The sequence below is a fragment of the Leucoraja erinacea genome, chromosome 25 (genome assembly GCF_028641065.1).
Source record: "Leucoraja erinacea ecotype New England chromosome 25, Leri_hhj_1, whole genome shotgun sequence".
Taxonomy (NCBI): Eukaryota; Metazoa; Chordata; class Chondrichthyes; order Rajiformes; family Rajidae; genus Leucoraja; species Leucoraja erinaceus.
Window position 1 is genome coordinate 311,955 of NC_073401.1, and position 22,146 is coordinate 334,100.

General features: G+C 44.7%; 1 protein-coding gene across 1 annotated transcript in view; it reads left to right on the top strand.

The window, feature by feature from the left end:
* The window catches only part of susd2 (sushi domain containing 2), a 140,956-nt gene that overhangs the window by 37,632 nt on the left and 81,178 nt on the right, over nucleotides 1-22,146 (top strand). Inside the window, exons 5-7 of the mRNA XM_055655565.1 lie at nucleotides 7,075-7,242; nucleotides 9,510-9,684; nucleotides 19,752-19,953. Coding sequence (XP_055511540.1) covers nucleotides 7,075-7,242; nucleotides 9,510-9,684; nucleotides 19,752-19,953 — 545 coding nt within the window. The remainder of the gene's footprint in view (nucleotides 1-7,074; nucleotides 7,243-9,509; nucleotides 9,685-19,751; nucleotides 19,954-22,146) is intronic.

Below are 22,146 nucleotides of genomic sequence, written 5' to 3' on the forward strand. Positions count from 1 at the left end.
ACCTTCTCTGTACTCCCACCATGGCAAGAATGTCTTTGGCAAGGGAGATGGAGAGAGGAGAGGAGAGAGTGGTGTGGGAGGGGAAGAGAGAGGGGGGAGGAAGAGAGAGAGAGAGAGGGGAGGGGGAGAGAGAGGTGGGGGGGGGGGGTGGGGGAGGGGGGGGGGAGGGAGGGGGGGGGGAGGAGAGGAGGGAGGAGAGTGTGGAGGGAGGGAGAGGAGGGAGGGGGGAGGGGGAGGGGGTTTGGGGGTGGGATGGGGGAGGAGGGAGATGGGGTAGGGGAGGGAGGCGCAAGATTGTGGAGGGACGGGGTAGTGGGTGGGTGGGAGAGAGAGGGGGGAAAGAGTGGGGAGGGAGAGAGGGAAGAATGGGGGAGGGGGAGGGGGGGGGAGGGGTAGGGGGGGGAATGTGGTGGACGGGGGGGGGAGGAGGAACGGGAGGGGAAGGGGGGGGGGAGAGGAGGGAAGGAGGGGGGGGGGGATAGAGAGGGGTGGGTAAGGGGGAGAGCAGTGGGGGGAGGGGGGGAGGGAGGGGTAGGGGGAGTGGTGGAAGAGGGACAGAAGGGTAGGGGGAAGGGGGTAGGGGGAAGGGGGCGGGGGAAGAGAGGGAAGGGGGTGGGGTAGAGAGGGAATGGTGGTGAGTGGAGGGAGGGTTGGGGGTGGGAGGAGGAGGGGAGGGGAGAGAGGGGGTGGGAGGGAGAGAGGGGTGGGGGAGAGGGAGGAGAGAGGGATGGGGAGAGAGGGCAGGGAGGGGGGTGGGTGGGAAGGAGAGGACCCTCGAGTCCCTGTCGAGTGATGGTCCTCACCTGAAGGATTCGATCAGCCTCTCCAGGGGGTGGGGGGGGAGGCTTCTCCCTGCACACGGATGTGGGGGGGGAGAGGGAGGGGGTGGGCTTCGTCCAGCTCCATGCCGCCAAAGTCCATCTCATCCACCACACAGCTGCAGGCAGGCAGAGGAGGAGGGGGGGAGAGGGATGGGAGGGGGAGGGAGGAGAGGGATGGGGGAGGGGGGGGGAGAGAGGGATGGGGGGAGATGTGTGGGGGAGGGGGGAGGGAGGCAAGGGGGGGGATAGGGTGGGTGGTAGAGGGGAGAGAGTGTGGATGTGTAGGGGGAAGAGGGGGGGAGGGGAAAGGGTGTGGGGGAGAGGGAAAGAGGGTGAGGGAGGGAAGGGGGGTGGGAGGGAGAGGGAAGGAGGGGGGGAGGGGGAGGGAAGGGGGGGAGAGGGAAGGGTAGGTGGGTGGAGAGAGGGATAGGGGAGGGAGAGGGGTGGGGAGGAGGGAGAGGGGGGGGAGGGGAGAGAAGGGGGGGGGGGGAGAGAGGTGTGGGGTAGGGGGAGGGAGGCGAGTAGATGGGGTAAGTGGGTAGGGGGGGAAGAGTGTGGATGGAGGGCGAAGAGTGGGGAAGGGAGGGGGGGGAGAGGGAGGGAAAGAGGTGGGGGGAGAGAGGTGCGGGGGAGGGGATAGAGGGATGGGGGAGGGAGGGACGGATTTGGTAGGGGGGTGGGAGGGATAAGTGTGGAGGGAGGGGGAGGGCGGGTGGGGGGGAGAGAGTGTAAGGGGTAGGGGTAGGGACAGTCCATCTGTTCCCCATTCCCTATCACCCCCAATCCACTTTCTCTATTCCCACACACATGATGACGCGCTTCGACACAGGCTGTGGGGGTGGGGCTGGGGCTGCCTCAAAGGCATATGTAAATGATCCATTCCGATTGGACATCTGTGAACATTGGGCATTGTAACATCACACAATGGAACGTTCACCAACATTCTATGGGTGAGAAGTCAGTTTTTTTTTTAATATTTGGGGGGGGAGGGGGGCGAGAAGGATTTGATTAAAATTGTGTACATAAACACGACGAAATTTAATCAGGAGTGGATACTTGGAATGAAAAGTGAAATCTCTTTCGAAATGGAAAATATCTCGGCGATTCTGCGTCTGGTGTTGGCGTAGCAACGAATTAAAGGCTGGCAGCCACAAGTCGGGCAGACACACACACACGCACACACAGAGTTTTAAATATAGATAGAAGATAGATAGATTTATAACTAGATTATTAGAAGGTTAAAATGTAATAATTAAATGAGCTTTGCCCTCCAAGCTGATACACTTAACCATATAACCATATAACAATTACAGCACGGAAACAGGCCATCTCGACCCTTCTAGTCCATGCCGAACACGTATTCTCCCCAGTCCCATATACCTGCGCTTAGACCATAACCCTCCATTGCTTTCCCATCCATATAACTATTCAAATTATTTTTAAATGATAAAAACGAACCTGCCTCCACCACCTTCACTGGAAGCTCATTCCACACAGCCACCACTCTCTGAGTAAAGAAGTTCCCCCTCATGTTACCCCTAAACTTCTGTCCCTTAATTCTCAAGTCATGTCCCCTTGTTTGAATCTTCCCTACTCTCAGTGGGAAAAGTTTATCCACGTCAACTCTGTCTATCCCTCTCATCATTTTAAAGACCTCTATCAAGTCCCCCCTTAACCTTCTGCGCTCCAAAGAATAAAGCCCTAACTTGTTCAACCTTTCTCTGTAACTTAGTTGCTGAAACCCAGGCAACATTCTAGTAAATCTCTTCTGTACTCTTTCTATTTTGTTGACATCCTTCATATAATTAGGCGACCAAAATTGTACACCATACTCCAGAATTGGCCTCACCAATGCCTTGTACAATTTTAACATTATATCCCAACTTCTATACTCAATGCTCTGATTTATAAAGGCCGGCACACCAAAAGCTTTCTTTACCACCCTGTCTACATGAGATTCCACTTTCAGGGAACTGTGCACAGTTATTCCCAGATCCCTCTGTTCACCTGCATTCTTCAATTCCCTACCATTTACCATGTACGTCCTATTTTGATTTGTCCTGCCAAGATGTAGCACCTCACACTTATCAGCATTAAACACCATCTGCCATCTTTCAGCCCACGCTTCCAACTGGCATAAATCTCTCTGTAGACTTTGAAAATCTACTTCATTATCCACAACCCCACCAATCTTGGTATCATCTGCATACTTACTAATCCAATTTACCACACCATCATCCAGATCATTGATGTACATGACAAACAACAGTGGACCCAACACAGATCCCCGTGGCACCCCACTAGTCACTGGCCTCCAACCTGACAAACATCCATCCACCATTACTCTCTGGCATCTCCCATTCAGCCACTGTTGAATCCATCTTGCTACTCTACCATTAATACCCAACCATTGAACCTTCTTAACCAAACTTCCATGAGGAACCTTGTCAAAGGTCTTACTGAAGTCCATATATACAACATCCACTGCTTTACCCTCATCAATTTCCCAAGTAACCTCTTCAAAAAAATTCAAGAAGATTAGTCAAACATGACCTTCCAGGCACAAATCCATGTCAACTGTTCCTAATCAGACCCTGTTTATCCAGATGCTTATATATATTATCTCTAAGTATCCTTTCCATTAATTTGCCCACCACTGACGTCAAACTAACAGGTCTATAATTGCTAGGTTTACTCTTAGACCCCTTTTTAAACAATGGAACAACATGCGCAGTACGCCAATCCTCCGGTACTATTCCCTTTTCAATGACATTTGAAATATTTCTGTCATAGCCCCTGCTATTTCTACACTAACTTCCCTCAATGTCCTAGGGAATATCCTGTCCGGACCTGGAGACTTATCCACTTTTATATTTCTCAAAAGTGTCAGTGCTTCCTCTTCTTTGAATTTCATAGTTTCCATAGCTACTCTACTTGTTTCCCTTACCTCACATAATTCAATATCCTTCTCCTTGGTGAATACCGAAGAAAATAAATTGTTCAATATCTCCCCCATCTCTTTTGGCTCTGCAGATAGCTGTCCACTCTGACTCTCTAATGGACCAATTTTATCCCTCGTTATCCTTTTGCTATTAATATAGCTGTAGAAACCCTTTGGATTTACTTCACCTTACTTACCAAAGCAACCTCATATCTTCTTTGAGCTTTTCTAATTTATTTCTTAAGATTCTTTTTACATTCTTTATACTCATCAAGCACCTCATTTAATCCATGCTGCCTATAATTGTTGTAGATCTCCCTCTTTTTCCAAACCAAGTGTCCAATTTCCCTTGAAAACCATGGCTCTTTCCAATTTTTACTATTTCCTTTCAACCGAACAGGAACATAAAGATTCTGTACTCTTAAAATTTCACCTTTAAATGTACTCCATTTCTCTTCCACATCTTTCCCATAAAACAAACTGTCCCAATTTACTCCTTCAAGATTCGATTAATGTGCTGTAATTGTTCCCAGATATCCACCATTCTAAATATCGCACTGGCATAGTCAGTACTGTACATAGCGAGAGTACAAAAAAGACTTTTTCAGATGGGAGACGTAATGTAATGATGGAACCAATTTCCAGCAAACGACCACAATTATTTTTCCAAATTACCATCAGTATAGACACCTTTCTTGTAACAATGTTTGAGAATTAAAATATTACATATCTTGTAGCATGGTCATGGGGAGGTAAGTACACAGGGTGTAATTCAGCCAATTAATTGTAAATTTATCAATGCTTTAATATCAATATTTCTACTTGGGTAGGTTAGAACTTTTTTTGTGACTTGGGAATCAATTCCCATTCAACAAATGCTGATAATAAATGCATTTTTACCTTTTAATGAAATGGTCTTTCCTCAAATACGCAGTGGTCCTCTTAAAACTGACAGTTGTCATTTGTCATTATGCTACTGATGCCAGTCATAACACAGAACATTTGTGAAGTTGTTATTACAAGTTCTTCCATTGGTGATCCTTCAGTTTGTCATTGCAGCTTTTATTAGCATTAAAATTAATTCTACATAGAAATATAATTCCAGTATCATAAGAGCACTGAGCTAATGTCTGTGTGTAATTTTGATTCATCAAGACTGGCAATTGTACAAAGATAATTCTGAAAAATGTCAATCCATGAAGGGCAGGTAGAGTGCAGGTACAAAACCAAAGATTGGGATCTGGCATACAACCTAACCATTTTTTTGTCCCACTGAACACAGGCAACATATTAACTTAATGGAAGGGCTCATGGTATCCCAGTTCAGAGAAGCATCATATGGAGGCATGGCTGGTAAACCACTTCTACTGATAATCCACCCATGTAATTTAGTTGGTAGAAGTTTAGGTAACACTATTTCTTGCAGTTGTGGATCAGGGCACAATCCAACACAGAATTGGCCTGACACAATCAATATGCTGTCGGATGCATTGCCTATTTTATGCTCTAATTCCAAGAAATTGGTCCCATTTGCTTGTTGTTTTTTTTCTCACAATACCTGTGAATGATGGTTAATACACGAGTTCCAAGGATAATGCCCAATTCAAAACACACAAAATTGGTCGAGGCACTGCCAAACACTAATCAAGAAATGATTTCTCATTGGATATAGATCTTGAACTTTACTGGCTTTACCTTGCACTAAATGTTATTCCTTTATCATCAATGAATTGCCCGATTGCAAACATGTATTGTCTTTCCGCTGACTGATCAGCACGCATCAAAAGCTTTTCACTGGATCTCGGTACACATGAGAATAAACACATTGTTTATGAGTTTAAACAATAAAACCTACTTGACCTTGCACTACACTATGTTCAGTAAATAAAGATTAAACAAAACGAGGATTTTAATAATGACTCAGCTCTAACATTACAAATTGGGCATTTTGTGTGCAATTTGCCTCTTTAAGATACACATGCAGTATGAGACAAGCAGAGGTCACATTTTAAAGGCATCTGGACATCTGCTTGGGAAACCTCTGGGGTCAGGTTTGGCTACTGAAATACTATGTAAAGCCCACTGATGCTGCTGAATGCCACAGTGAGTGACATTTGCTGAATTTAATAGCTGACAAATATATGTGATGACTATCTCAGTGTACATACCCATTGGGCACTATTTATTATTGGCCTAATCAGTGGGGTGTTGAATTGCCATATAGGATAGTTTGGGACTCTATTCCACTAGGCACAGGCATGCACATCAATGAAGACCCCTTTGGCAGATGGCCTTCTGAAACACTGGTTTAGCTCAGGTGGTCTCAGTAATGAGAGAAATAGCTACATTAATGGAAACGACTTTATCTTTCTCCACACGGTTGGAGACCCCACTTGCTGCCCACACCTCTTGAATTCAGTCTTGCTAGAATGTCAGCGCTCTGCTGTGAACTCTGTTATGAGTTCAGGAAAATGCAGACAGTTGGATACACTGGGACCTGACCTCCAGATCTTCACCTTCTGAGTTGGCAAACCATGAGATCATCGGTGCCCTAAACTGCTGACAGCTGACAGATCCTGAGTCAGCCCAATATCTCTAATAATATTTTACCAATTTATGGCCCCAGGCAGTACAGAGGTGACCTTGGTGTACAGGTCCACGTATACTGTTTGATTTCTTAACAGTTTAGCTTAGGTTAGAAATACAGGCCCTTCGGCCCACCTAGTCCACGCCGACCAACAGTTCCAGCACATTAATACTATCCTACACACACTAGGGACAATTTACATTTATACCAAGCCAATTAACCTACAAACCAGCACGTCTTTGGAGTGTGGGAGGAAACTGGAGATCCCAGAGAAAACCCACGCTGGTCACGGGGAGAACGTACAAACCCTTCACTGACAGCACCCATAGTCGGGATCAAACCCGGGTCTCTGGCGCTGTAAGGCAGCAACTCTACCGCTGTGCCACCGTACTGATAGATCTACCTGTGACAGCAGAGGTAGATTGGCTGGTTAAAAGTACATACAGGATGCTCCCGTTCATTAGCCAGGAGATAAAATATACAAACAGGGAGATTACAACAGAATATATAAGAGTAAAAATGTGATAATCCAGTATTCATACTCCCAGATAGGGAACTCTTAGCGGGTGTGGGCTAAGGGACGCAAAGTGTTGCTGATGCAGTCCTGATGCAGACTTGTGTAACATTTATGCTCTCAATATGTATGGTCTCCCTTTCCCCAGAACCACCCAGCATTACCTCCTGCTTGTAAATTATTTTAACTATATTTCTGTCGATTTCTGCAGTGCATCACGGTAAATATTCGCCCTTGAAGAAAGCTGTGTTACATAATGAGACCAAATGGCAATACTATGGTACACCTGGTGTCACTGGGACCCTGACGCTCATGTGGAACAAGTCGACAATCCCACAACAGTTGGTACAGATTGAACTCTGGGGTTACCAAGAGAACGGTAAATATCTAGTTGTGATGCTGGAGGAATGAGATCATACACATCAGAATGTGAAGCAGCTTTGCCAGCAACTTCACAACTGCACCTCCATTTTCATCTGTCGCAAGGGACTGTCCCACTTTCACAATCTAATTCACGCCCTTTTTTACTCTGTGACATTTTTCATCATGCTAGAAAAACGCCCCGACCTACTTGATGCCACGAGTACCTACCACTAGCATCACGGCCTGCTACGACCTACCTACGACCTCCTACGACCTCGTGACGACCATGCTGCGAGTTTGAGTCAAGGGCAAACTCGACGGAGGTCGTGAATTAGGTCGTGAAAGTGGGACAGATCCAGTGACCCTGTTTCAACTTAACCATAGATGAATAGAATGAATAGACCAATACGGCACATTGTCCACGCTGAATATGATGCTAGGTTAATGTAATCTCCTCTGCCTGCATGCGATCCTTATCCCTCCATGCCATAAAGCCTCCTTAAAGCCTCTTAAATGCCACGGTCATATCTGCCTCCACCACCACTCCTGGCAGTACATTCCAGGCATCCACTGCACTCTGTGTAAAAAACGCACTCCACAGCTTGGCAGATCTTTCCCTATAGCTAATATTTCTAATCCAGGCCGCATTCTGGTAAACCTCTTCTGCACCCTCTCCAAAGCTGCATCAGGACTTCCTGACTCTTAAGCCAAGCATACCATAAGCCTTCTTTACCATTCTATGTACATGTGTTGTCATTTTCAGACAGCCATGGACTTGGACTCCAAGATCCCTCTGCACATTAATGCTGTTAAGGATCTTGCCATGAACCGTATACTTTTCCTTACATTTTACTCCTCATAGCCCTGTCCCACGGTGCGAGTCCATTCCAAGAGCTCGGAGAATTAACGTAGCGGGTACGTCGGAGCTCGGGGACGTCTCTTAGCGCAAACGGCAGGTACTCGGGAAGACTTGCTATCGGCCGGTAAGCACGGGAAGACTCGTGAAGATTTTTCAACATGATGAAAAATGTCCACGAGAGCCCCGAATACCGACGAGTGGCCATTACCGTAAATCTCCGAGTTCGAATCAGGGCAAACTCGGGAGAACTCTTGGGATTAACTCGTACCGTGAGACAGGGGTTTAAATGATATCATCTCACACTAGCTCTGATTAAAATCCAATTGCCGTTTTCTCTGGCCATTTCTGCAGCTGAGTATCCAGCCCTACACATTGACAGCCTTCGTCACTCTTTGCAGCTTCACTGATTATGGTGTTGGATGTAAACCTACTAACCAACCCATCTACATGTATGTCCAAGTAGTTTATTGATCCCAGCACAGATCCCTATGGTACTCCAGTGGTCACTGACCACCCGTTCCACCACACTCCCAGTCTTCTCTGAGTAAGCCAATTCTGAACCAAAACCACCAACTTGTTGTACATTCCACATATCTTATTCTTCTGCATCGGCTATCATGAGGGACATAATCAGATGTATTTGACCCTTTACCCTCTGATGTGCAGGTTTCCACTAAACGCTCCCAATGCCTCTCACATCCCACATTGTTTAAATTGCCCTGCAGTGAAGCTGGGTTTACGGATGGGGAGTTGATGGGTTTATGAAGGTGAACAGACTATCAGGAAATAGGTAGGAGAATGAATTGGTGGGAACATTTATGGGCCATGTGCCCTCCTTCTACATCATTAGAAGTTTTCTTTTAATCGACACTTTACCTGGAGCTGTAACATATTTTGCTCTCTGCTTATTTTCTCTTTTGCACTATATGTGATGTTCTTATGTATGGTATAATTTGCCTGGATCGTATACAAAATGTTTTTATCACGGTACAGGTGATAATAGTTAAAACAATACTAAGGTAAAAAAGGTAAATCATGAAATTCCAACTAGTGGGATCTTCTCTCCATTGCCCTTCCTTTTGTTGGACAACCAACAAGCAACTATTCCAACTATGTAGGTCATTTACCACTATGTACCTCTCCAATGACATCTCAACCTGGCCCAGCCATTAAAATCGTTTTGCCAACGGAAATGGAAAAAATAACTTTCTGGTACAATTTCACGAGTCTAGTAGTGGATCCATATCCTTTGGATTGCTGACTTTAGGCTGGTCTCTATTATATATAAGACCCTTTGGGACTTGAATTCAGTGAAATATACACTAAATAATTTCATAATTTAACCACGTACTCTGTAGGGGAAATGTGGAGTGATTTAATAAACACAATTTGAAATAGTCCACTCATTGCAAATCTCTTCTCAGGTTTACCGTACTCCGATTCCTGGAAGGGAGTTTGGACATATCTATACTCACTTGTAAAATCTGTTCAGAACAGTGGAATATTCACCTTCACCCCCCAACCTGCTCAAACGGCCTATTTGAAATGGGAGATTGGAATGTTACGGATCACTGGCCAGATGGAACCAGAGGGAGCACGGTGAGTACACTAGCTTACCTCACCATTGGTGCAGATATGATGAGAGGTGATCAGCGATACATGTCATGGTCAGGTGAACAACATGCCACCCCCATGTAAGAACATGCTACGGTAATGGTATCAAATTCAAAAACACAACACATTTACAACCATTCATCTGTACACACGGCAGAATTAGTCTCTTCCTTCTCTCCTCTTTTGGTAATAATTATCTCTTATCAATTTTATATGTTTTTTATGCCATTCATTACAATACAGTGGAGATTGATACGATATTGGGTGATTTTTGTGCTTTTTCTGACATGGACAAAGTCTGTAAAAAAATCTGTTCATTCCCCAGGGTCAGCCTTAACCTGGACATTAAACTAAACCTTGTGTTGTGGTCAGTGTTGACTCTCAATTTCTGTGAGATGAACCAAACAAAGCATGGAACTGCATCTGAAGGCTCACCCCTGAACTACAGTAACAGAATTTCCAGTTATTTAAAAAAATCTTAATTTGTTAATGACATTTGAAAACAAATTCCAACAAATTAACAAATTAAAATATTTTTTTAAATAACTTTAATTGAAATGCCATAAAATACTGACAAATAATTAGAAATAAGAACTTGCATTGAAAGACAAAAGAATACAAATGTAGGAAAACTGAAATGAGTACAGAAACTGGTTGGGAACACTCATTAAGTTGGGCACCATCTGTAGAAAGAGTTCATCGTCACCAGAGAGTGATGATCAGTTCATACTGAGCAGGTGCAAAATGCAAACTTTCACTAATTCTCTTCATAGTCATGGAGTCTGAGAACTGTGGAAACAGGCCCTTTGGCCTAACTTGCCCATGCCGACCCAAATGCCCCATCTACACAAGTAGATCATTGGGATACAGCTCCCAGCCCTGGAAGACATCTACAACGCACGCTGCCTCAGAAAAGCCATCAGCATCTGTAAGGACTTCATACACCCATGCCACCGTCTGTTTGAACTTCTTCCATGGCTTTTTCCCTAGAGCTACAACGGCACTGAATCAGTCTGCCAAGCATCCCCCATAATCTGTCTTTGCCCTCATAATCACAACTGACTTCTCTCAACACAGTGACAGCCGCTGTCATTTTTAACCTCAGTGTACATGGAGCTATTTGTACTTTTACCTTATTTATTTATTTTATAGCATCGATATGGAGGTCATATAACCATATAACCATATAACAATTACAGCACGGAAACAGGCCAGCTCGACCCTTCTAGTCCGTGCCGAACACATAATCTCCCCTAGACCCTTATACCTGCGCTCAGACCATAACCTGCCATTCCCTTCCCGTCCATATAACTATCCAATTGATTTTTAAATGATAAAAACGAACCTGCCTCCACCCTTTGGAAGCTCATTCCACACAGAACCACTCTCTGAGTAAAGAAGTTCCCCCTCATGCATCCTTTCAGTCCCTTAATTCTCAAGTCATGTCCCCTTGTTGAATCTTCCCTATCAGTGGGAAAAGATCCACGTCAACCTGTCTAAACTAAAAAACCACTATCGTCCCCCCTTAACCTTCTGCGCTCCAAAGAATAAAACCCTAACTTGTTCAACCTTTCTATGTAACTTAGTTGCTGAAACCCCAACAACTTCTAGGTCGCAATAATCTCGTTGTTCTTGTCCAATGATAATAAAGATATTATTATTATTAGAGTCCTTGCAATATCCACATAAATATTTTCTGCATCCTTTCCAGCTTAATAAAATCTTTCCTATATATGGATGACCAAAACTGAACACAATACTCTAAATGTGGTCTCACCAATGACATGTACAACTGTAATATGACCTCCCATCTTCTACACCCAATATTCTGACTGATGAATGTGTCAAAAACCTTGTCCACCTTATCTTTCAGACGCCATTTTCAAGAATCTATGTACCAGCCCTCCTAGATCCCTACAACACTACCCAGAGCCCCGCCATTCGCTCTGTAAGTCCTGCCCTGGTTAGACTTCCCAAAATACAACACCTCACACTTCCATCAAACATCCCTCAGGCCACCTGCCCAACCGATTCATCTGCAATTTTTGACAACCATCTTCACCATCTAAAAATACCACCATCTTCATTTCCTTTACATTCGGGAGGCAAAAGACCATGGAAAGGTATAATTAGAGCATTGTTGAGTTTATTGGACTTCTGTAGAAACATTTTCAACAATGTATTAAGAAAACCCCATTTAATGATTTATCTGATAATGCTATCTCTTCTTTATCTATGTTGGATTGTAACAATGGGACTTTGAGTAAACCATGTAGTAAAGATTATAATCAGATTATGGAAAGATTATAATCAGCTGTATATCAATTGCAATCTTTGAAGCCATCTCCCCCCTAAATTTCCTTTAAACTTTCCCCCTCTCATCTTTTGGCTTTGCCGTCTTGTGTTGGACATTTTGACCCTGAGAAAACGTTCAGACTGTCTACCCTATCTATGCCTTTCTTGATTTTATATATTTCTATCAAGTCTCCCCTCAACCTCCAACGTTCCAGAGAAACAATCTAAATCTATCCAAACTCTCCCTGTTGGTGAAACCGTCCAGTCCAGACAGTATTCTGGTAAACTACCTCTGCACCGTCTACAAATCATTAACAAACCATTAACATCCTTCCTGTAATGGGGCGAGCAGATGTGGCCCAAACAAAGTCTCATAGACTTCCTGACTCTTATACTCAATGCCCCTAGCAATGAAAGCAAGCATACCATACAACTTCTTTACCACCCTATCTACTTGTGCTGCCACCTTAGGTGAGCTATGAACTTGGACTCCAAGATCCCTTTGCGCATTAATGCTCTTAAGGGATTTGCCAGTAACTATACTTTCCCCTTATATTCAACCTCCCAAAGCACAACACCTCACACTTGCTCAGGTTATGTGAGGTGTTGTGCAGGTGGTCTATATCCCGTTGTATCTTCTGGCAGCATTCCTCACTGTCTGCAACTCCTCCAATGTTGGTGCCGTCAACGATATTACTCACCAACCCATCTACATTTATCTCCTTGTCATTTATATATATTCCAGAGCAGCCTAGCATGCAGAACCTTCTCAAATGCCTTCTTGAAGGATATGCTGACAATGTCAACAGCTTTGCTCTCGTTAACCATTTTGGTTACTTCTTCAGAAAACTCAGTCATTCTCATAAGATACGATCTCCCACGTACAAAATCATGCTGACTATCCCTAATCAGCCCCTAACTATACAAATGCATACATATTTTATCCCTCAGATTGCCCATCAGTATACTTGTCTATCAAGGATGTTAGGCTGACTGGCCTATAATTCCAATGCTTTTCCTTGCAGCCTTTGTTAGATAGAGACACAACATTAGCCACCCTCCAGTCTTCTGTCTCCTCACTGTGTCTGATAATGCTTCATGTATCTCAGCCAGGCCACCTGCAATTTCTTCCCACAGTGTCCTCGGATATATCTGATCAAGCCTTGGAGATGTATGCCTTAGTACTTGACCCATAACAGAGATTGTCCTTTCAACATCATTAACTTTTCAACATAATCACCATTCTCCAGTTGTCATGTTTCTCTCCATGGTAATAACAGAGGACCTTGTCCTTCTGAGACCATGTTGATTTCTGAGTGCCCCTATTCTCTCTTTCATTACCCTCTTTCCCTTATTGAACATAAAATATTTGTGGATATTTAGGGTGGCTATAGAGTTGCTGCCTTACAGCGCTTGCAGCACTGGAGCCCCGGGTTCGATCCTGACTTCTGGTGCTGTCTGTCTGGAGTTTGTACATTCCTGTGACGTGCGGTGAGGTCAATGGCAGGGGAGGCACTGGCTAGTATCAGAGCCAGATTTACACACATATGAACCCGTCTTTTCGTTGGTACCACTCCATTTGAAACCACCGTGTTTCTATCTGTCCCTTTGTTTGAAGTAGGTCGTTAAGCTCAGGCATTGGTCTTCCAGTGTTTATCACTCTCTGTTTTGATTGAAAGTCCAATTTTGAGAAATGTTTAAGGTTAGATATAATGTTTTCCATTTTTGCAGCCGCTGGAAGTTTTTTGCTAGAGCTAGCTAACATGGAGGGAGAGCGAGTGCCAATTACGTGGGCTGAGACTACGTAATTGACGCTTGCTCTCCCTCCACTGGGCTCAAGACACGCCCCCCTCAGTGAGGCAAATGTGATAGCTCCCTCCCCTGGTGCTTTTTCATTGCAGTTTTATGACGAGACTAGCGAGCCTAAATATCTTTATACATGAAATAAGTTTACCTGAAGTATGGAAGGTGAGGACATGTAATGAAGGAGTCTACAAACATTGGTGAAATACAGAGAGATAGTAACAGGCACACACTTATTGCCCATGCTCCATCTAGTTTCTGAGGCGTTGCGCAATCAGAGGGGAGGCTCAGCTTGTCGCTGCCTCACAGCTCATCCCTCCCTGTATTTGCAGCGGAGCTCTGGTATATCCGGTAGGCGGCGCGGCTCTGGCCAGCAGCGGCCTCTGCAGCCTGTCCGCGTTTTTATTATTTTTTGTCTGTGTTTTTATGTAGTGTTTGTTATTTTATGTTGGGTTGTGTACAGTGGGGGGGGGTGGGGGTGGGGGGGGGGGGGGAAACTTTTTGAATCTCTCCCTGCACTGAGACCCGACCTTTTCTCGTCGGGTCTCAGTCGTCGTTGAGGCCGTAACGAGGAGCGGCCTCCAACAGGAAGAGACCGGGGACTCAGGTGCCGACTCACCGTTCCCGTCGCGGAGCTGGCCGGGTCCGGAGCGGTTTGCTGCTGGTGCTGTTGCTGCTGCTGCTGCTGCTGCTGCCGGAGAGAGAAGGAGGCTCTCTTCTGTGGACGACGGCGACGAGCCCACGGCTCCCTGGGGGGGGAGACCGCTTGCGGGGCTTCTGCGGCGGCGACTTCTCCCGCCCGAGTTGCGGGGTCGAAGAGCTCCTGGAGCGGGGCCTGACACCACTGCCCCGCGCGGCTGGAATGGCCGCGGACTCTGCGAGCGCACACCGGGGGCACCAACACCAAGACCCGGTGTGCGACCTCGCACCACCCGGCGTGGCTTTAATGGCCGCGGGACAATCGCCATCGCCAGCCGGGGGCTATGACTTTGACTCTGACATCGGGGGGGGGGAGAGTGCAGTGGAGAGATACGTTTATTTGGCCTCCATCACAGTTATGTGATGGATGTTTATGTTAAATGTAATTATGTTGTGTCTGGGGTCTATTTGTGTGTTATGTATGGCTGCAGAAACGGCATTTCGTTTGGACCTCCAGGGGTCCAAATGACAAATAAATTGATTCTGATTCTGATTCTGATTCAAATATGATGATTTTGACTATAAAATGACATTTATAACAGATCAGTAGAAAAATCTTTATATTTATTTTATTATTATTTTTCTTTACGTATAGTAACAGCTTTTTTCAGTGGAGTATGACAGGTGAAGCTCTGCCTCCCCTGCCCCACACGTCCCTGGTAAATTCTCCTCATGACCGCTTGGTATAAGTGTAAATTGTCGCCAGTGTGTGTAGGATAATGTTAGTAACCATATAACCATATAACCATATAACAATTACAGTACGGAAACAGGCCATCTCGGCCCTACAAGTCCGTGCCGAACAACTTTTTCCCCTTAGTCCCACCTGCCTGTACTCATACCATAACCCTCCATTCCCTTCTCATCCATATGCCTATCCAATTTATTTTTAAATGATACCAACGAACCTGCCTCCACCACTTCCACTGGAAGCTCATTCCACACCGCTACCATTCTCTGAGTAAAGAAGTTCCCCCTCATGTTACCCCTAAACTTCTGTCCTTAATTCTGAAGTCATGTCCTCTTGTTTGAATCTTCTCTATTCTCAAAGGGAAAAGCTGATCCACATCAACTCTGTCTATCCCTCTCATCATTTTAAAGACCTCTATCAAGTCCCCCCTTAACCTTCTGCGCTCCAGAGAATAAAGACCTAACTTATTCAACCTTTCTCTGTAACTTAGTTGTTGAAAACCAGGCAACATTCTAGTAAATCTCCTCTGTACTCTGCTATTCTATTGACATCCTTCCTATAATTGGGCGACCAAAATTGTACACCATACTCCAGATTTGGTCTCACCAATGCCTTGTACAATTTTAACATTACATCCCAACTTCTATACTCAATGCTCTGATTTATAAAGGCTAGCATACCAAAAGCTTTCTTTACCACCCTATCTATATGAGATTCCACCTTCAAGGAACTATGCACGGTTATTCCCAGATCCCTCTGTTCAACTGTATTCTTCAATTCCCTATGTGCGGGGATCATTTATCGCCGTGGACTCGGTGGGTCGAAGGGCCTGTTTCCGTGCTGTACCACTAAACTAAACTTCCCTTAATATAATCTGCCATAGTTATCTTCTACCCCCTTTTTTATCTCCTTCCCCTTCCTTATTTCCTTCTTAAGTATACTCCAAAACTCCTCCAGGGATACATTTGATCCCAGATGCCTATACTGGTCCCTTGCCTCTTGGCATGGCTGAAGTCCACCTATCGACTCAAGATTCCCCCAAATACCCTCTATTCCCTACCAATGATTAAGAATCTGAATTGGAGGATACAACTACCAGAGTCACGGGCAGCCACGGTGGCACAGCGGTAGAGTTGCTGCCTTACAGTGCTTTCAGCACCGGAGTCCGGGTTCGATCCCGACTATGGGTGCTGTCTGTAAGGTGTTTGTACATTCTCCTCGTCACCTGCGTGGGTTTTCTCCGAGATCTTCAGTTTCCTCCCACACTTCAAACACATACAGGTTTGTAGGTTAATTGGCTTAGTAAATGTAAAAATTGTCCCCAGTGGGTGTAGGATAGTGTTATCGGCGCGGACCTGGTGGGTGGAGGTGTTCCCGCGCTGTATCTCTAAACTAAACTAAACATTGTTACAATGTCTTCTTCCTCTTTGGAATGGGGAAGCTTTCCTGAAAGGATATGGTGAAAGTGAAAGAACGAGGAATTAAAGCAGTGTGCAGTGGAGGACTAAATATGAATATAATGATATCTTCAAAGTTCTTGCATCTTCTGTTGCCCTCTGGTGGCTGAGCTTAGGATGACAGCACTTTCTCTTCAATTCACCACAGTCTGGTGGCAGATTATGGGCTCTTGTCTGTCCTGCAAATATGTGCAATCTTCTCCTGCGAGAGAGGGAAAAGTGTTGATAACTGCATTGGGATGTGTGTGATTACAACATGCTTGAATAGTTGAATAGCTTGAAGCAAATGTGTGCACATGGTAAGTGTGTGTTTAATGTTCCAGCTGGTTAATAACATGCGTGACTGCTTCCATTAACCTTGGCCACAATTACCTTAACCTAGCATCGAGATCTCACTTCAGGCATTAATCTCACTGCTCACTGCTTCTTACTGCCACTGCATTCAGTCTTGGGTGGCACAGGAGCATGATCAGTCTTTCCCATTAGGATCTCAGAGTCTGCATTAGCAGCATAGGTTGCTGGATTCTTGATTCATGTTGCTCTTGTTCATGGTCCCAAGTTGTCCAATGTCTTCCCTCTGTGATTGGAGTCTAACCTTCCACTTCTCTTTAGGGGCTGAAAGTAGAAGGTAAATTCATGCCGTTTGTCCGATTTGATGGCCAGGACTCATGATGTCTCTCATGTTTAAGACGTGCTGGTGGAGGAAGCATAGTGATTGGCATTCACTAGCTACTCATGTATTAGCAGCCAAATTATTCCCAAGTGGAACTTCCCAAAATGGCATGAGTGCAAAGTACTGTTTCATTTTAGTAAACATAGAAACATAGAAGAAACATAGAAAATTGGTCAGGAGGAGGCCATTTGGCCATTCGAGTCAGCACCACCATTCATTGAAATCATGGCTGATCGGCCCCAATCAATAACCCGTGCCTGCCTTTTCCCCATATCCCTTGATTCCACTAGCCCCTAGAGCTCTACCTAACTCCCTCTTAAATCCATCCAGCGACTTGGCCTCCACTGCCCTCTGTGGCAGGGAATTCCACAAATTCACAACTCTCAGGGTGAAAAAGTTTTTTCTCACCTCAGTCTTAAATGGCCTCCCCTTTATTCTAAGACTGTGGCCCCTGGTTCTGGACTCGCCCAACATTGGGAACATTTTTCCTACATCTAGCTTGTCCAGTCCTTTTATAATTTTATATGTTTCTATAAGATCACCCCTCATAGAAACATAGAAACATAGAAATTAGGTGCAGGAGTAGGCCATTCGGCCCTTCGAGCCTGCACCGCCATTTAATATGATCATGGCTGATCATCCAACTCAGTATCCCGTACCTGCCTCTCTCCATACCCCCTGATCCCCTTGGCCACAAGGGCCACATCTAACTCCCTCTTAAATATAGCCAATGAACTGGACTCAACTACCCGCTGTGGCAGAGAGTTCCAGAGATTCACCACTCTCTGTGTGAAAAAAGTTCTTCTCATCTCGGTTTTAAAGGATTTCCCCCTTATCCTTAAGCTGTGACCCCTTGTCCTGGACTTCCCCAACATCGGGGACAATCTTCCTGCATCTAGCCTGTCCAACCCCCTTAAGAATTTTGTAAGTTCATCCTTCTAAACTCCAGTGAATACGAGCCTAGTCTTTTCAATCTTTCCTGGTATGACAGTCCTGCCATCCCATGGATCAGTGTAGATGGGGCATATTGGTTTACATGGGCAAGTTGTGCCTCAAGGCCTGTTTCCATGCTGTACGACTGTGTGACTATAAGACATAAAGTGTTGGTCAGGTAACGGATCAGGCAGCATTTCTGAAGAACATGGGCAGATGATGTTTCGGGTCGAGACCCTTCTTCAGACTGATTGTGGTAGGGAGGGGAAGAAAGCTGGAAGAAAGGTGGAGCAGGCCAAAGCCTGGCAAGTGATAGGTGAAGGGGATTTTTGATTTAAAACCTTTACATGTATCCACCTGTGCCAGGTTTTGTCCTGCACCTCCTCTCTTACAGCTTTTTTCCCCTCCCTACCACAATTAGTCTGAAGAAGGGCCCTGACCCAAAACATCACTGATCCATGTTCTTCAGAGATGCTGCCTGACCCGTTGAGTTACTGCAGCACTTTGTGCCTTTTTTTTGCAAACCGGCACCTGACGTTCTTTGTGGTGACCTGGACAGGTTGAGTGAGTGGGCAGATGCGTGGCAGATGCAGTATAATATAGATAAATGTGAGGTTATCCACTTTGGCGGCAAAAACAAGGGAGCAGATTATTATCTCAAGGGGGTTAGGTTAGGTAATGGGGAGGTACAGCGAGACCTGGGCGTCCTTGTACACCGATCACTGAAAGTTGGCGTGCAGGTACAGCAGGCAGTGAAGAAAGCTAATGGAATGTTGGTCTTCATAACTAGAGGATTTCAGTATAGGAGTAAAGAGGTTCTTCTGCAGTTGTATAGGGCTCTGGTGAGACCACATCTAGAGTATTGTGTACAGTTTTGGTCTCCTAAATTGAATAAGGACGTCCTTGTGATTAAGGCAGTGCAGTGTAGTTTCATGAGATTGTAAACCCACTTACCTGTGTTTGGCCTATATGCTTCCAAATGGTTCCTATCCATGTACCTGTCCAAATGTATTTCAACTGTTATAATACCCACCTCAATTACCTCCTCTGACAGCTCATTCCATACACCCACCACCCTTTGTGTGAAAAGGTTGCCCCTCATGTACCGATTAAATCTTTCCCAACTCACTTTAAACCTATGTCCTCTGGTTCTTGATTTCCCTTCTCTGGGTAAAAGACTGTGCATTTGCCTGTTTTTTTTCTCTTGGATCTTATACATCTCTATAAGATCACCTTTCATCCTCCTGCACTGCAAGGATTAAAGTTCTAGCCTGCTCAACCTTTCACTATAGCTCAGGCCCTCGAGTCGTGGCGACATGCTCATAGATTTTCTCTGCACCCTTTCCAGCCATGTCTAGTTTCACCTTTTCTTGTTTTACTTTGGTATAAATGTTCACACACAAATGAATTACAGGCCACTGTCAGTGGACTTTCTTTAGATTTGCATAGTTTATAGAATAAGAAGATCAGTCTGTCATTGAGATGCTTTATATTGATTCAGGAACGTAAGGGCACTCTGGAGTCCAAGTCACGCTCTCGCCTGGCACCTGGGAAAAGACTTCAGGGGAAATTCTGCTGCCTGGGCAAAAGACAAGTGCCTAAAATGGGTCGAGCTTGAAAAAACCCTTCCTGATTTCCTGTCGGAGATCGCAGACTGTCCCTGTACAATGGCACAATCTCGAGCCGATACAGGGCGATTTCACGTAAGTGCAATATTTCATTGAGCAGAGAACTAAATGATCTATTATATCTTTCATCTCAGATGGACATTGCAAAAATAATCACTCTCTTTACTCCCAAATTTCCTGGTTCCTCTGCATACCCTGTTATGTACTCAGGGGTGTCAATCACCTTTGCTGGTTGCCGTGGCACTCAAGCCCTTCCCTTGTTATAACCGTAAAGCCTAGACTTCACTGACTCCACATTGCAGGCTGCTCTGAAAGGTCAGATCGCATGGGATCCAGGGACAGCTAGCTAACCGGATACAGAATTGGCTTCATGGAAGGAAGCAGAGGGTGGTGGTGGTCAGGTGCTATTGAGACTGAAGGCCACTGGCGAATGGTGGCTTGAGATATCAGTTCTTGGCCCATTGCTGTTTGTGGTTTATATCAAAGGTTAGCCTGAGAATGTACGGTATAATTATTTAGTTTGCAAATAACACTAAACTAGGTGGTATCATAGACAGTGCAGATGATTATTAAAAATGACAGGCTCTTGATCAGCTGGGCAAGTGGGCTGAGGAATGATAATGGAGTTTTATTAGTTCACGGTATTGCATTTCGGACAGTCTAATCACTACAAGATCTGCACAGTGAATGGTAGGGCCCTGGGGAATGTTGAAGAGCAGAGAGATCTAGGAGTTCATATAACATATTACATATAACAGTATAATGTAGAAAGGAATTGCAGGTGCTGGTTTAAACCAAAGATAGACATAGAAAGCTGGAGTAACTCAAGCAGATCAGGCAGAATCTCTGGAGAGAAGGAATGGGTGACGTTTCGGGTCGAGAAATGGAAAATGGAATTTAATTTGGGCAAGTCATGGTGGCGCAGCAGTAGAGTTGCTGCCTTACAGCGAAAGCAGCGCCAGAGACCCAGGATTGATCCCGACTAAGGGTGCTGTCTATACCAAGTTTATAAGCTCTCCCTGTGATCTACTTGCGTTTTCTCAGAGATAGAAACATAGACATAGAAACAAACATAGAAAATAGGTGCAAGAGGAGGCCATTCGGCCCTTCGAGTCAACACTGCCATTCATTGTGATCATGGCTGATCGTCCCCTATCAATAACCCGTGCCTGCCTTCTCCCCATATCCCTTGATTCCACTAGCCCCTAGAGCTCTATCTAACTCTCTCTTAAATCCTTTCTTTCTTTTAAAATCTTTTTATTAGCTTTTTTTCAAAAACAAAACAACAAAAAAAAAGAAAAACGATAAACATGATAATGGTATTGATACATAGGGATCATGATTCCATTAATAACAGGTATAACCTAAATATGAGTCCAGTGTTAAAATACACATTGAAAACAGACCTCCCGATCTCTATGTAAATATGGTTAAATGTTTAAAAGAAAACTTATGTATAAAAAAAACAAAAAGATAAAAAGACAAAGAAAAAAAAGAGAAAAAGGAAAAAACAAAACTAGAGAGAAAAAAAAAGCAAAACAGAATATGAGCTCTCTCTTAAATCCATCCAGTGACTTGGCCTCCACTGCCCTCTGTGGCAGGGAATTCTACAAATTCACAACTCTGGGTGAAAAAGTTTTTTCTTACCTCAGTCTTAAATGGCCTCCCCTTTATTCTAAGACTGTGGCCCCTGGTTCTGGACTCGCCCAACATTGGGAACATTTTTCCTGCATCTAGCTTGTCCAGTCCTTTTACAATATTATATGTTTCTATGAGAACCCCTCATCCTTCTAAACTCCAGTGAATACAAGCCTAGTCTTTTCATTCTTTCCTCATATGACAGCCCCACCATCCCAGGGATCAATCTCGCGAACCTACGCTGCACTGCCCCAATCACAAGGATGTCCTTCCTCAAATTAGACCAAAACTGTACAAAATACTCCAGATGTGGTCTTACCAGAGCACTATACACCTGCAGAAGAACCTTTTTATTCCTATACTGAAATCCTCTTGTTATGAAGGCCTACATTCCATTAGCTTTCTTCACTGCCTGCTGTAACTGTAAGCCAACTTTCAGTGACTGGTGTACAAGGTCCCCCTTACCTAACCTAACCTCATAGAGATAATAATCTGCCCCCTTGTTTTTGTCACCAAAGTGGATAACCTCACATTTATCTATATTATACTGCATCTGCCATGAATCTTCCCACTCACTCAACCTGTCCAGGTCACCCTGCAAACTCCTCACATCCTCTTCACAGTTCACAC